The 15,415-nt window shown below is 42.8% G+C and overlaps 1 protein-coding gene across 5 annotated transcripts in view; it reads left to right on the top strand.

Moving 5' to 3' along the window:
• The first annotated feature begins 779 nt into the window (after positions 1-779).
• The window catches only part of F13B (coagulation factor XIII B chain), a 33,501-nt gene continuing 18,865 nt past the window's right edge, over positions 780-15,415 (top strand). For 3 of the 5 annotated variants that reach the window (XM_021081851.2, XM_003361614.5, XM_084980689.1), the window contains exons 1-5: positions 780-880; positions 7,440-7,640; positions 9,252-9,437; positions 10,403-10,579; positions 11,204-11,380. In XM_021081851.2, the coding sequence (XP_020937510.1) occupies positions 817-880; positions 7,440-7,640; positions 9,252-9,437; positions 10,403-10,579; positions 11,204-11,380 (805 nt within the window). In that variant the 5' untranslated portion in view covers positions 780-816. The remainder of the gene's footprint in view (positions 881-7,439; positions 7,641-9,251; positions 9,438-10,402; positions 10,580-11,203; positions 11,381-15,415) is intronic. The other 2 variants (XM_021081853.2, XM_084980690.1) reach the window with 1 other exon arrangement.

Raw genomic sequence — 15,415 nt, 5'->3', positions numbered from 1 at the left:
CAGTTAATGGGAATCTACTTGTCTGTGCACTAACGATGCATGATCTTTTCTCTTAATATGTTGTATTTTAACAAAGTTCCAAAATTGAAGTAATAACAGTTTCCACCCTACAGTATTATTTTGTAGTTTAAAACTCATTAGAATGTAAACTCCATGAGGGCAGTCATTGGAATCTATTTTCTCAAGGGCTCTACACCCAAGACTAGAACATGTCCTGGTACAGACTAGACACTCAAAACCCTTTTCAGAAATGATAATTCAGCACGGCCCTTGTCTCATCACCCACCACAGCATACAAACTCAGCGTCAGGCTTTAAAATCAATACTATTTTTCCATCACTGCTCAAGTCAAGGTCACTTTTCCCTTTAGCACCGCTGTCTGGACAACCCTGGATGTTCACACCAGGAACCCGCGGTCCCAGGCAGCCACGTTCGTCCCTTCATTTGATCAGTGGTGGCAGAGGAGTCAATGGCCACAACTGAACTTTACTCCATGGACTTACAATAGGGAATTAAAGGTGAACTTTTAACCTGTTTTGATGCAGCCCCAGTTAATTATTTATGCTGCTACTGTTATTTCTCTTATTGGTGACCATGTTCTTGTTGGACCGTGGCATGAAAAGTATTGTCAACTAACATAGTCGTGTATTTTTAGTATTATTCGAAATGATTTTAAATGAAATATAAGCCTTGTTGCAAAGGGACTTAGACAGCTGTTGTAAATAATTAACTTTTTTTTCAGAAGTAGTGTGTACTTAATGAGGTGTCCCTGGTGCTTTAGAATGGTTAAAACCTTTATTAAATACACCATTGGAGATGAGGTCGGAACACTTGGCTTTTATTATCATATTAATCATCTCAGGACAACTCTATGCAGAAGGTAAAGTTAACTTTTAATATTCCTTATTCCATAAAAACTATAAAAGAAAATTCTAACACTAATTTCTCTTGAGCGTTTAATATGGTCTTTCATTTTTATGTACCAATTTTATTAAAGGGATACTTATAATTTGTTAGACTATTACAAATACTTTTAAATATATTTTGTTATAATATTTAGACAGATCTTTTCCTTTGGGGAAAACTACTAAACTATTCCTAGGGTAACATAGCTTAGAAAACCAAAACAAGACAAAAAACAAAACAAAACAAGAAACAAAAAACAAAAACAAAAACAAAAAAACCCTTTGCACCTTTAGTTTTGAGGCCATAGGAGACTAGGCCAGAATCTAAATACTCTAAAGGATTTTCAGGCTAACAGGCTAAGTACCACCACGTGAATGTTGTATGTTAACCTTGATTCTAATTTCAGACTAGAATCTATTGCTAACACTGCGCAGCTTGTACAATTTTAATTCTCTGTTCTGAAAGGGAGAGCTTAATGTGGGAAGTTTGAAAAAGCAATAACCATAAAAACCTCAGCAGGATTTTTTTGACCCCTGACACCTTGATTTTTACCCTAATTTATTTTTTGGTTGAAGTCATCAGTGGGACAATATGATAATGTAAACCAGGGCGCTTCTGAGAGAGAAAGAGAGTCTTGTTAATACTCAAGTAGGACCACAGGTAAACCAGGACTGTCCAGACACCATACCTGTGGACTCCCTAACTGTCAGAGACACCTATATCCGGACCGCCTAGTGTTTGAGGTGAGTGTGAGTGAGGCAGACAGCTGGGGAAAGAAACCAGGCAGGTCCTTAACTGTCAGCAAGAGTTTTCCTACAAAGTTGGAAACACCGCCATAAGGCTCTTTTAAAATATCCTAGGGAATTTGTTGAAGTAAAACATCCTACAGATTATATATAATTGCTGTTATTTGAATAGCTTGCTACAGATTTTCTACCAAAAGAGGCTCTGCATTTAAAGTTATGAAAGTGAAATTAATAGAAGTTATCTTATTTGAGACATTTAATTCTGCAGCAGGATAATTTTTGTGTGATAGTTTCCTTTTGTTTTATTTTTCTATCTAAACGGGAAAGAAACAGCTGGTATAACTGTCTACGATTTATACCGTGAAAACATTACAATATTCTAGATACTTTTCTAATTATTATGAGGTTATAATCTTTCACAGAACAATGACATGTCAGTTCCCTGAAGACAGGCCATGACCTCTTATTTCCATGCTCCCTGCACCCATGCCTGGAAACTTAAGGGCAAGAGTGTGTTAACTGCACTTTTCATTTCATATGACCATTACTGGCCTATCAAAGGTGTCACTTTTGTTTAATTTATACATTTTTCCTCCTTGTTCTTGGCCCTGAATTCCATTTCCCCTTGAACCAAGTGGGGACCTGCTATAATGTGTTTGATATATCCTTAAATATGCAAATGTCTTTGGAAAATATGTCTGTTTCCATGGGTTTTTTAATTCCTAAGATGCCAATACACCTTTTTAAAATTATTTTATTAACAGATAGTTAATTTACAGCGTTGTGCCCATTTCTGCTGCACAGCAAAGTAACACAGTCATACATAATATACATTATTTTTAATATATATTATCTTCCATCATAGTCTATCCCGGGTGATTGGATATAGTTCCCTGTGCTATACAATGGGACTTTGCTGTTTATCTATTCTAAGTGTAATAATTTGCATCTATTAACCCCAAACTCCCAGTCTATCCCACTCTCTCACCTCTCCCCCTTGGCAACCACAATTCCGTTCTCCATGTCTGTGAGTCTGTTTCTGTTTGGTAGATAAGTTCATTTGTGCCATATTTTAGATTCCACATTTAAGTGATATCGTATGGTATTCATCCTTCTCTTTCTGACTTACTTCACTTAGTATGAGAATCTCTAGTTGCATCCATGTTGTTGCAGATGGTATTATTTCATTCTTTTTTATGGCCGAGTAGTATTCCATTGTATATATTACCATACCTTCTTAATCCATTCATCTGTCAATTGACATAAATAGTGCTGTTATGAACATGTATCTTTCTGAATTATAGTTTTGTCCATATGTATGTGAGATTGCTGAATCATATGGTTGACATGGAGTGAGATTGCTGGACCATATGGTTGGTTTTGTGTGTTTTACATTCACATAAATGAAGACTCGCCATAGATTTTTATCTCCTTATCGTTTTATTGTACTTGCTGTTGTTTAAACATATTTCCCTGTTGCTGAATCCAATTTGTTGCTTTTAAGTGCTAGGTAGTGTTTCATGTATTTACTTATCCACTCTGCTAAGGATGGACAAATAGTTACTGCTAATTTCTTCCTAACCATAAATAACTCTGAAATGAATGCTGTCATGTAGTCACTTTATCTCTCTATGACAATTTCTCTGGTCTACCATACACACCCCCATGGGGACTACTGGCTCAATTTCTTTTCTTGATTTCCTGATTTATATCAGATTAGCATTTTCCTCTGCTTTCTGCCTTTTAAATAGCTGATTTGTAGAAGCTCTTTTCCAACTATACATTTTAACCTCTTAGTTTTGGATGTTGCAAATTCCTTCTTCCAAAATGTGATGTGTGTGCTTTGCCAACAACACTTTTCATGGAAAGAAGTCTTCAATTTGATATAATCAAATTTGCCCACTTTTGCATATAGTTTCTGCTAGTTCTAAAAAGTATTCATGTAAATTCCTGGTTGTATTGACCTGGGAAAATGGTTGAAAATTCTTAGGGGTTGGGGCCTCTTCTGCACAGTTTTTATCTGTCTGTCCTGACCCCCATCAGACTCTGGAAAGTTTATTTTACTTACGATGCCTTGCCCACTTCTGGGCTGACACTGCTTTTATTTTCTGTCTCATGGTAGCAACAGAGTAGAAATGATCCCCAGGTATTGAAAGCAGAGTAACCCATCTGCCCAGGTCTTCTGCAGGCCTGCTTCCTCCCGACACAACCCCTAGGGACTGCTCAAAGGTTTCTTTTAATTGCTTTTGCGGTTGTAAGGTCCCCATCATAAGGACAGATTTTTTTTTTTTAAATAAATGCTTTCTTTGGAGATTAATGTAAACAGAAAAATGCAAAAATCAGAAGATACCCTTCTACAAATGTTTATGAACTTTAGGCACTCAGATTAAAAAAAAAAAAAAAGAACTATTAATTAGCAGCACCCAGGAGCCTCCTAAACGTTCCCTTCTAAGGGACTAAGCAGCCGTCCTGACTTTGACCGCGGATCGCCTGGCAGCCAGGATGAGGCGCACGCGGTGGGCGGAAGAGGCTTCCGCAGGGATGCGCTGTGGCGCCACAGCTACGGAGGCTCCCCGCACAGGAGCCAGCTCTGTCTAGCCCCACCTCCCCAGAGCGCACGGGGGAGGCTGCCCCTCTTCCCCGGAGCTGGAACACGTTCCCAGAAGGAGGGCAAGAGCCCCAGCAGAGCTGTGGGACGGCCTGGGCCATCGGCTTCCCCGCGGCGTCCTCCTCTTCATCTCCCGCCTCCCTGCCGCATCCTCTTCATCCTCACCCCGCGACAGCGGAAAAGGAGCGGCCGCAACAGATGAAGGCTGCGCAGATCACCGGGCAGCAGCGCCCGCGGGGCTGATCCCGGGGGTCAGGGCCTCCTCCCACCTCCTGTGCCTGAGGCGGGGCGCCGGTCCGCCCTGAGGAACAGGCGACCCTCCCCTGATTGGACTGCCTGCGGCCTCCAGACTGTCCAGTCCGTTGGGTTTGGCCTGGATTCTGGCCCTGGCCTCTGAGGTCAGCGGAGGGCATGTGAAGCCCATGAGATTCAGCACCAGCATCCGGTACTCTCCAGCTGCTGCACAACATTTATTGTGTGTAAGGTCTGATGTGCGCCTGTCTCTTCCGCCATCCACGGGCATTTGGTAGCTTCCATTTGGTACCACAGGAAGAGAGCTGCCAGGAACACTCTGCTACATGTCTGGGTGCACAGGTGTGTTTTCATGTGGTTTGTGCATATTCTGCTTTGATAAAAACTGCCCAAGGAGTCCCAGCGTGGTGCAGTGGGTTAAGAATCCGACTGCCGCAGCTGGGGCCACTGCAGAGGAAGGTTTGATCCCCAGCACCTGGACTGTGAGGTAAAGGATCCAGCATTGCCACAGCTGCAGAGCAGGTTGAAGCTGCAGCTGGGACTTAATCCCTGGCCTGGGAACATCCATATGCTGTGGGTGCAGCCCTTAAAAACAAAAAGAAACAACCAACAAACTACCAAACTGTTCTCTTGAGAAATTGTGCCAGTTTACACCCCTACTTGGGGTGGGCTAAGAGCTCCCTCTTCTCCACATCTTCCCCAGCTACTGAGTAGCCGGTCTCTTCCAGGTTGGTCATTCCCATGGATACACATTTCCCTGATGACTAATAAGGCTGAGGTTTTTTTTATTAGATCTCTGACCATTTAAATGTAAAGTTCTCCCTCAAGTCTTTCATTCATTTAATTGGTTGTCTGTCTTTTTCTTGAAAAACATAAAAAATCAAAAGGCATTCATTTCAAAATTTGAAACTGCTTATCTGAAGAACCTCATCTGTTCTAGAACTGTCCTGTCCTATGCAGTGGCCGTTAGTCCCATGTGGCTAGTCCAAATTGGGATGGAGTATGAGTGTAAATGCACACTGGAGTTCAGACTTGGTGGGGAAAAAAGAATGTAAAATACCTTTAATATATTGGGTCAAGTTTAAAGTATTATTAAAATAAAATTCTGGAGTTCCTGCTGTGGCTCAGTGGTTAACAAACCTGACTAGTGTCTATGAGGACGCAGGTTAGATCCCTGGCCTTGCTCGGTGGGTTAAGGATCCAGCATTAGTGTGAGCTGTGGTGTAGGTTGCAGATGCTGTTCAGATGTCGAGTCGCTGTGACTGCAGCTGTGGCACAGGCCAGCAGCTACATCTTGCATTTGACCCCTGGCCTGGGAACCTTCAAATGCCATGGGGTGCAACCGTTAAAAAAAAAAAAAAAAAAAGACAAAATAATTAGCTTCAACTGTTCCTTTTATTAATGTGGCTGTTAGAAATTTTAAAATTACATGCATAGCTTATGTTACGTTTCTATTAGATGGTGCTGTTTGACAAAGTCAGGGAAAGCTTCTGTGAGGAAGCAGGTTGCCCAGATTGATCCAGACTGTTGGGTGTTGGGGTTGCTAGCAGATTAATTCTGATGGAAAATTGTTACAGTACCTTAAAACTTTATTTTTATTGATTTTTGGCGTGGTGACCTTGTTCCAGCTAATAGGATTGTAGCCTCTCTTACTTCTGGTGTCTGCCCCCCTCGTGGCTGGAGTCAGTATGGGGGGCTTGCTGTAGGCTTCCTGATGGGAGGGGCTGATGCCTGCCCCCTGGTAGGAGGAGCCGATTCTAATCCCTCTGGTGGGTGGGGCTCGGCCTCTGGATGGGATTGGGGGCAGCTGAGTGCCTGAGGCTCTTTAGGCAGCCTGTTTACTGAGGGGTGGGGCTGTGATCCCACCTGGGTTGGGTTGTTGTTTGCCCTGGGGCTTCTCAAACTGGCCAGTTCCAGAGAAAGGCAGCTGCTGAATGTTCCTGAGAGCTTTGCCTTCAGTGTCCCTCCCTCACAACAAGCCACATTCACCCCTGTTTTCCCAGGATGTCCTCCAAGAACTGCAGTCAGGTTTGACCTAGGTTCCTGTGGAGACCTCGCTCTGCCCTGGGACCCAGTGCACGTGAAAGTCTGTGTGCGCCTTTTAAGAATGGGGGTGTCTGTTTCCCCCAGTCCTGCGGAGCTCCTGCGCACAAGCCCCACTGGCCTTCAATGCCAGATGCTCCAGGGGCTCTTTCTCCCAGTGCCAGATCCCCGCAGGTGAGGGTTTGATGGGGGGCTCAGAACTCTCATGCCTGTAGGTGAGTCTCTGTGAACCAGTTAGTTTTCAGTCTGTGGAGCTTCCCACCCGGGAGGTATGGGGTTGTTTATATCACGAAATCACCCCTCCTACCTCTTGATGTGGCCTCCTCTTTTTCTTCTGGAGTAGAGTATCTTTTTTGTTGTTGTTGTTGTTGTTGCTATTTCTTGGGCCACTCCTGCGGGGCATATGGAGGTTCCCAGGCTAGGGGTTGAATCGGAGCTGTAGCCCCCGGCCTATGCCAGAGCCACAGCAATGAGGGATCCGAGCCGCGTCTGCAACCTACACCACAGCTCACGGCAACGCCGGATCGTTAACCCACTGAGCAAGGGCAGGGACCGAACCCGCAACCTCATGGTTCCTAGTCGGATTCGTTAACCACTGCGCCACGACGGGAACTCCTGGAGTAGAGTATCTTTTTTAAGGTTTCCGGTCCATTTGGGTGAAGAATGCTCAGCTTTTAGTTGTGAATGATGTTGTTTTTAGAAGTTGAGCACCAGTCTTTCTATTCCGCCGTCTTAATCCCATCTCAGTACCTGAAAATTTTAGGTAACAGAAATAAGGATTAGTTAAAGTATCTGCCAACACTGAATTTGTAAATGTCCCTTGATCATAAATTGTATGGTGTTAAGTGTATTTTTGTTTTTCATTTGACATTTACTCATTTCAGAGAAACCCTGTGGTTTTCCTACTGTGGAAAATGGAAGGATTGCTCAATACTACTATACTTTTGAAAGTTATTATTTTCCAATGGGCCTAAACCAAAATTTATTATTTTCCTGCTTGGCTGGTTATACAACTGAAACTGGGAAGCAAGAGGCACGGACCACATGTACAGCAGCTGGCTGGTCCCCAGACCCACGATGCTTCAGTAAGTCTGCAAAGGGGTCAGCACGATGTGATAATATGAAAATAGATTAGCTTGTAAAAATAGGGTCTCCTAAAGTATGGCAGGTGTCTAAAACTTTTGTTGGTAAGAACCAAATGACTGGCCTACTGTCTTGTTGACAAATGAAAGCATATTCTGAAATTCTATAAATCATGTCTTTCATCAAAATATTAGCTTTCTTATGTCTCCATAATTATGCCCTATGACGAGAATAAGGATAACTATTGAAATTGTTATTATCGCATTGCACAGAATGGAGACATGATTGGGTTACTTTAAGGTATGAAACTTACACAAATAATTGTGCAGGAGCCAGAAAACTGCTTGACACTGGCCTTAGCAGAAATGAGATGGTTACTCTAGTGTTTTTTCATTTGAAAGACTCATCCCTGTTTTGTATGACAACTTCTCATAATATCCATTGCAAAATATGTTTTTTTTTCTGAATTTGGAGTTCAAACTTATGGTAAGAGGAGTTCCCGTTGTGAGTCAGCAGGTGAAGAACCAGACCCAGTGTCTGTGAGGAGGTGGCACTGCTCAGTGGGTTAAGGATCCAGTGTTGCTGCAAGCTGCCGCATTGGTCACAGGTACAACTCAGATCCGGTGTTGTTGTGGCACAGGCCAGCAGCTGCAGTTCTGATTCAAACACTGGCCTGGGAACTTCCATATGTTACGGGTGCAACCATAAAAAGAAAAAATGATTGAATTCTATACAATGCTAACGTAAATGTACTATCCAACACATCACTCTTCTAAGTATTTACTAAAACTTTGATCTGTGAACTGGAAAATCTTTAGGAGCATGTCCATGACTCAGTCATGGTCAACATGGACAGACTCTGGGATATGACCTTGCAGGGAGGCAATTAAATGCTGGAAAAAAGGATCTAAGATGTCTGCACAATTATATAACAATTCACAAAGTATGTAAATGTGTTTTTGTTACATGATGTTACAAATTAGCAAACTCAGTGGACCCAAAAATATTAGGAAGTCAATCTGAAAGAACTTCCTTCTGCTCTTCATGAATAACAACTCATTAGAGAAGCGCTCTGGAGATACATTCTCAAGTAGATGAGGTAGTGGTGGGAATGATTGTGAGAACTGAAGTTAGCACATATAAAGAATTTTGGTGTTGGAGTTCCCTCGTAGCTCAGCAGAAACCAATCTGACTAGTATCTATGAGGACTCGGGTTCAATCACTGGCCTTGCTCAGCGGGTTAAGGATCTGGCATTGCCGTGGGCTGTGGTGTAGGTTGCAGACGCAGCTCGGATCCCGAGTTGCTTTTGCTGTGGTGTAGGCCAGTGGCTACAGTTCAGATTCAACCCCTAGCCTGGGAACCTCCATATGCCAAGGGTGCAGCCCTTAAAAAAAAAAAAGAATTTTGGTGTCCAGTTGAATCAACATTCAAAGAAATTTGATGCAGAACATGCAGGATAGTTCCAAAATTAAATTAAGAAATGACAGAGCGAACACTTTTTCTCTCCTTCCAATTCCAAGAAAACAATGAAAACTTTTGCATTGTTATTTTTATGACTTAGTAAAGTGCAAACTTAATTCATCAATTTAGTAAAAAATATTTTTTTCCCTAGAAAAATGCCCTAAGCCTGACTTGAGAAATGGTTATATCCTGGATACAAAATTATTTTACAAAATTCAAGAGAACATGCATTATGGTTGCTCGTCCGGATACAAAACCACTGCAGGGCAGGATGAAGAAGTGGTTCAGTGCCTTGCTGGTGGATGGTCTTCTCAGCCTACCTGTAGGAAGGAACATGGTACGTGTTTAAGCATCATCTCCTAGGAGTGCCCATTGCAGCTCAGCAGTAACGAACCCAACTAGTATCCATGAGGATGCAGGTTCAATCCCTGGCCTCACTCAGTGGGTTAAGGATCCGCATAGCCGTGAGCTGTGATGTAGGTCGAAGATGAGGCTGGGATCTGGCATTGCTGTGGCTGTGGTGGAGGCTGGCAGCAGCAGCTCCGATTCCACCCCTACCCTGGGAAGTTCCATATGCTGCTGATGCAGCTCTAAAAAGAATCATCTCCCAAAGCTGCAGATAAGGGCTTGTGAGGTCAGTGCTTTCTTATTTGGGTAAGCATTTTTATTTAAATATGACCGTAGTTTTATTCTATCGCCCAATGTAGGAAGTTATTACATTCTTTCTCTCTAATGCTACGTGCTTCCTTAATCCAAGGATTCCCAAGTCCCTGACACACCTACTCCAGCAGTTCCTACTTTCTACAGGAAACAAAGAATTGGAGTGGAACAAAAGGAAGGAACCTAAATAAACCTTTGGTCAGAACATGTATAAATTATTTCCTTCATTGGAGAAGAATTCATCATAGTGCACATTATTTTATCAGATATATTTTTAAATAACCCGGTAATAGATAAATACATATACACTTTGTTAGAGTGTTGTTAATTGTGTAAATTATGCAAATCCACAAATAAGACATTATCAAAAAATGCTACTGCACAAGCCTTCTGTTGAATTGTGGCCTTTGGCCACATGCACTATTCTAGAATTTTAAGGACAGAAGACCAGTGATGTTAGGACATAAAGTGCATTAAAAAATGGAATAGATAGGCAAGGGCAAACTATTCTTTAATCTCGCCAAGAGTTGATTCCATCATGTATTATTAAGATTCAGTGACAATACCTTTTGAGATTTCTTTTAAAATATTCTAGTTTTAGTGATGAAGTTCATGAAAGAAATGACCTTTATTTATTTTTAGAAACCTGCTTAGCCCCTGAATTACATCATGGAAGTTATTCCACAACCCAGAAAACGTTCAAAGTGAAAGACAAAGTGCGGTACGAATGTGCCCCTGGGTACCACACAGCTTCTGGGAAGAGGACGGAGGAAGTGGAGTGTCACCCATACGGATGGGCCCTCACCCCACGATGTGCCAGTAGGTTCTCCCTTTGAGGACAACTACTTTCATTCCGAAAACTCCTTCTTGGAAGTTCCCGTTGTGGCTCAGCAGTTAATGAACCCAACTAGAATCCATCAGGATTCGGTTCGATTCCTGGCCTCGGTCAGTGGATTAATTATCCATCGTTGCCGTGAACTGTGGTGTAAGTCGCAGACACAGCTCAGATCCTGAGTTGCTGTGGCTGTGACTGTGTTGTAAACTGGCAGCTGTAGCTCCGTTTTGACCCCTAGTCTGGGAACTTCCACATGTTGTGAGTGCAGCACCCCCCCCCCAAAATAATCTCCCTCTCAAACAGAAGTGGGTATAAGCTGTCATGCTAATTCCTTTTTTCATACTTTTTTCCACTTTTAATGATGTGGACAATAGGCATTCATCATGTCAAGCTCTCAAAAAGGAAAAAAAATCCATTTAGTTCAGATAATTAAAATAAGCTTAATAGTATTTAATAAGTATATACATTGACAAGCTTTTACCATGAATAATGAAATATGTCAGATTTGCTGATTTCCAGTTCATGTATGGCATGTAAGTAGTAGGTGAACTTTGCCTAGCAGGAAAAGTAACATTTCTTTGTATTTTTATTTGTTCTTTCCTTTTTAGAATTAAAATGCTCTTCTTTAAGGTTAATAGAAAATGGCTATTTTCATCCTGTAAAGCAAACCTATGAAGAAGGAGATGTAGTTCAGTTTTTCTGTCATAAAAATTATCATCTCAGTGGAGCTGACTTAATTCAGTGCTATAACTTTGGTTGGTACCCAGAATCTCCGGTCTGTGAAGGTAAATTTTAAAATTTCATACTCACATAAATAAAATGTTGTGCCTTAATCAGCTTTAATTTCTATGAAAAAAAAATGTCTCTGGTAACATCAGAGTCTTTCCCTGAGTGCTATTTTAAAAATAAATATTGTCCTTTTTTTTTGGATTGCGGCCATGGCATATGGAGATTCCCAGGCTAGGGGTGAATTGTAGTTGTAGCTGCTGGTCTACGCCACAACAACAGCAACGAGGGATCTGAGCAGAGTCTGCAACCTACACCACTGCTCACAGCAAAGCCAGGTCCTTAACCCATTGAGCAAGGCCAGGGATCAAACCTGGGTGCTCTTGGATGCTAGTCAGGTTTGCTTCCACTGAGCCACAACAGGAACTCCAATATTGTCTTTTAAGTCTTTTATTTTCAACAACCTTGAATACATTTAATCGGAAGAAATCTCAAGTGTTGTATTAGTTTACAGAGTGGCTATAGCCCTTAAACATTTTTTAATCTCATAAATTTTCAATTTCTTGTTATAATAAAAAAAAACTTTTCTTGTTGGAAATTGTTAGATCTAATTTTCCCAGTGTGGCATCTTTGTGAAGGTATTATCTTATTTGGCTACATATTTCCTGATGTGAAAATACTGATTTCAAAACAGTGAAGTAGGGGAGTTCCCTTGGTGGCTCAGCGGAAATGGGAAATGAATCTGACTAGTTATCCATGAGGATTTAGGTTTGATCCCTGGCCTTGCTCAGTGGGTTAAGGATCTGGCATTGCCTGAGCCGTGGTGTAGATTGCAGACTCGGTTCGGATCCAGTGTTGCCGTGGCTTGGTGTAGGACAGCAACTGTAGCTGCAACTCGACCCCTCGCCTGGGAAATCCCATATGCCGCGGGTGCAGCCCTAAAAAGACAAAAAAAAAAAAAAAAAAAATAGTGCGGTAAAGAGCAGAAAAAGGAGGAGAACGTTACACAGGATGAAAATAAAACCCGAAGTCATCTAGTAAGAGCTGCCCTAAAGTGGAATGTTTATGGTTCCGTTTCTATCTGTGGGTGTGTTCAAGCAGGTGGTGTGATTAACTGCCAGAAGTCAGTTCAGAAGTCAGGTAATCACACCTACAATTGTTCGTGAGGGTGGCCCTGGTCTAACAGAAGAAAAAGATCTACAAGAGTGATACAACGTGACAGACGGTTACTAGAGTCAGGTATAGAGCATTTGAACAAACAGGAGAGGTTCTGATTGATATGAGCTTGGGCGGCATTTACAGAAGTAACGGCTAATGATTGAGCCAGGTTTAAAAGATAAATAGGAGCTTGAGGATTGAGAAGGATGGGAGAGGCAAAGGGCTTGATAGCCTCTATTTCCTCTGTGATATGGAAAATAGCGTCTTTTTTTTTTTTTTTTTTTTTTTTTGGTCTTTTTAAGGCCACGCCCACCGCATATGGAGGTTCCCAGGCTAGGGGTCCAATCGGAGCTACAGTCTCTGGCCTACACCACAGCCATAGCAACATGGGATCCAAGCTGCGTCTGTGACCTACACAACAGCTCACATCAATGCCGGATCCTTAGCCACTGAGCGAGGCCAGGGATTGAACTTGCGTCCTCATGGATACTAGTCAGGTGCATTAACCACTGAGCCAGGATGGGAACTCCATAGCATCACTTTTAACAGGCAGGAGAAAGGTAGGAAGGTGAAGAAGCACTTTGAAGAGAGTGCTTAAGATTTGAAACAGTTACTGGGAGGAATAAAGGAGGGGTGACCAGGGGTGTACCGCGGGATTACCCGGAACTGCCGTCACTCTCTGAATGCACTTAATTTTTTAGTGAACAATGACTTTAATTTTTTTTTCATTTAAAACATTCTTTTTTAAATTTTCCAGTGGTGCTCAACAGCCTTGGTCTAACAGCCTTGTAGAGAAAGAGGGTTAGCAAATTGCCTGTTGCAGTTTTTTTTTTTTGGTCTTTTTGCCATTTCTTGGGCCCCTCCCATGGCATATGGAGGCCCCCAGGCTAGGGGTCGAATCGGAGCTGTAGCTGCTGGCCTACACCAGAGCCACAGCAACGCAGGATCCGACCTACAGCACAGCTCACGGCAACGCTGGATCCTTAACCCACTGAGCAAGGCCAGGGATCGAATCCGCAACCTCATGGTTCCTAGTCGGATTTGTTAACCACTGAGCCATGACAGGAATTCCGCATATTATTTCAAAAGTAAATGGCAGACCCTACTTATCATCTCTTCCACACTACAAATCCACCCCCCCCCCGCCCCAGCAATTAGTCAGATGCCAACATTCCTGTTATTTTTTTCTAATAAATAGTCATTGGTGGTACAAGTCTGAATAATGCTTCCCTGATCCCCAACACCTGCCCAGCCCCCCAAGAGATAACCAGACCCTAACCCCTGGAGCCAGTGAATGTTACCTTATATGGACAAAGGGTTCTGCAGATGCGATGAAGTTAAGACTCGGGGGGGTAGGAGTGATGGCTGGGAGTATCCACATGGGCCCTAAATGTGATCATAAGCATTGCAATTCTAAGAGAGAGGAAGAGGAAGACTATAGAAGGTCAAGTATGAGATGTGACAATGGAAGTCAAGGTCGCAGTGAAAGAGGAGGGGGTCACAAGCCCAGGAGGCAGGCAGCGCCCCCAGGAGCTGGCAGAGGCAGAGAAGCTGCTTCTCTCCTAAAGCCTCCAGAAGGAATGCAGCTCTCCTGACACCTTGATTTCCAGCCCCATGAAACCGCTTCTTGACTTTGGCTTCCAGAACTGTAAGAGCATAAATCAGTGCTGTTTTAAGCCACTGCATGTGGTAACTTGTCATGGCAGCCATGGGAAGTTAATAGAGTCAGTATTTTAAAATAGTTAGCAACTGGAAATTCCCTTGTGGTGCAGCAGGTTAAGGATCCTATACTGCCCAGCTCTGGCGCAGGCAGCAACAAGGGCACAGGTTCAATCCTTGGCCTAGGAACTTGCACATGCTGCGGTGAAGCCAAAAAAAAAAACCCAAAGAGGTTGGATTCCAACCCAAAGAGGTTGGAATCGTTAAGAACAGGAGATTTTAATTCAGGGAGACATGGGTTCAGGAACAGATCCACCACTTACTAATAATTTACTTACTTCTCAAGTTTTAATCTCTTGACCTATAATAAAGGGGTGTAATAATCCTCACTTAGCAAAGTTCCATAAAGAGTAAAGGAGATAATGAATGCAAAAGGCTGGACCTTTTAGTTGTCTATTGGCACAGACTTAGCAGCCTAAAATGACAAACTGTGTTCTTTCATATTTTGGGGGGAGGGGGTCAGGACTCTGGGCGTAGCTAAACTGGCTCTGGATGCCTGTCTCACAGAGCAGTGGTTAAGGTTCCCAGTGGGACAGCAGTGTCATCTGAGGCTGGACTGGGAAGAATCTGCTTTCCAGCTCACTGTGGTTGCTGGAGCTGGAGCCTCAGTCTCTTCCTGGCTGCCCCCCTGGAGGAAGCCCTGTGCTCCCCCAACCCCTAGGCCTCCCCACTTGGAAGCTCACAAAGATACAGCTTGCTTCTCTTCAAAACCAGCAGGGAGAGTCTCAGCAAGAATGGCCTTACGATGTTGCATTGTATCAGCCCTTATGAGAAATCACATATATCCATTCTCTCTGCTGTGTTTAAACATACTCGTATGCACCCATCATCTTTGCTGTGTTTGTTGCTGAGAAACAAGTCCCAGTTCCTGCTCTTGGGGAGGGCCGTGACTCCAGGAAGTTTGCGTCAGGATGTGGGGACCCAGGGGTGACCCCAGTCCATCTCCCATACTTCTTAGGGTCCTTGGCACAAAGAATGTGCTCATGAAATCCTTTTTAAAATTTTTGATTATAGTCTATTTACAATATTCTGTCAATTTCTGCTGTACAGCAAAGTGACCCAATCATACATATATATACATTCTTTTTCTCATATTATCTGCCATCATGCTCTATCAGAAGGGACTGGATATTGTTCCCTGGGCTATACAGCAGGACCTCATTGCTTATCCATTCTCAATGTAGTAGTTTGCATCTACCAGTCCCAAACTCCCAGTC

The sequence above is a fragment of the Sus scrofa genome, chromosome 10, assembly GCF_054392235.1.
Source record: "Sus scrofa isolate SSC_HxYL_T2T_F1_AM1 chromosome 10, Sscrofa_HxYL_maternal_Yorkshire_Landrace_v2.0, whole genome shotgun sequence".
NCBI classification, from domain to species: Eukaryota; Metazoa; Chordata; class Mammalia; order Artiodactyla; family Suidae; genus Sus; species Sus scrofa.
The sequence above is the reverse complement of the archived record's forward strand: the minus strand, read 5'-3'. Positions and strand labels throughout refer to the sequence as shown.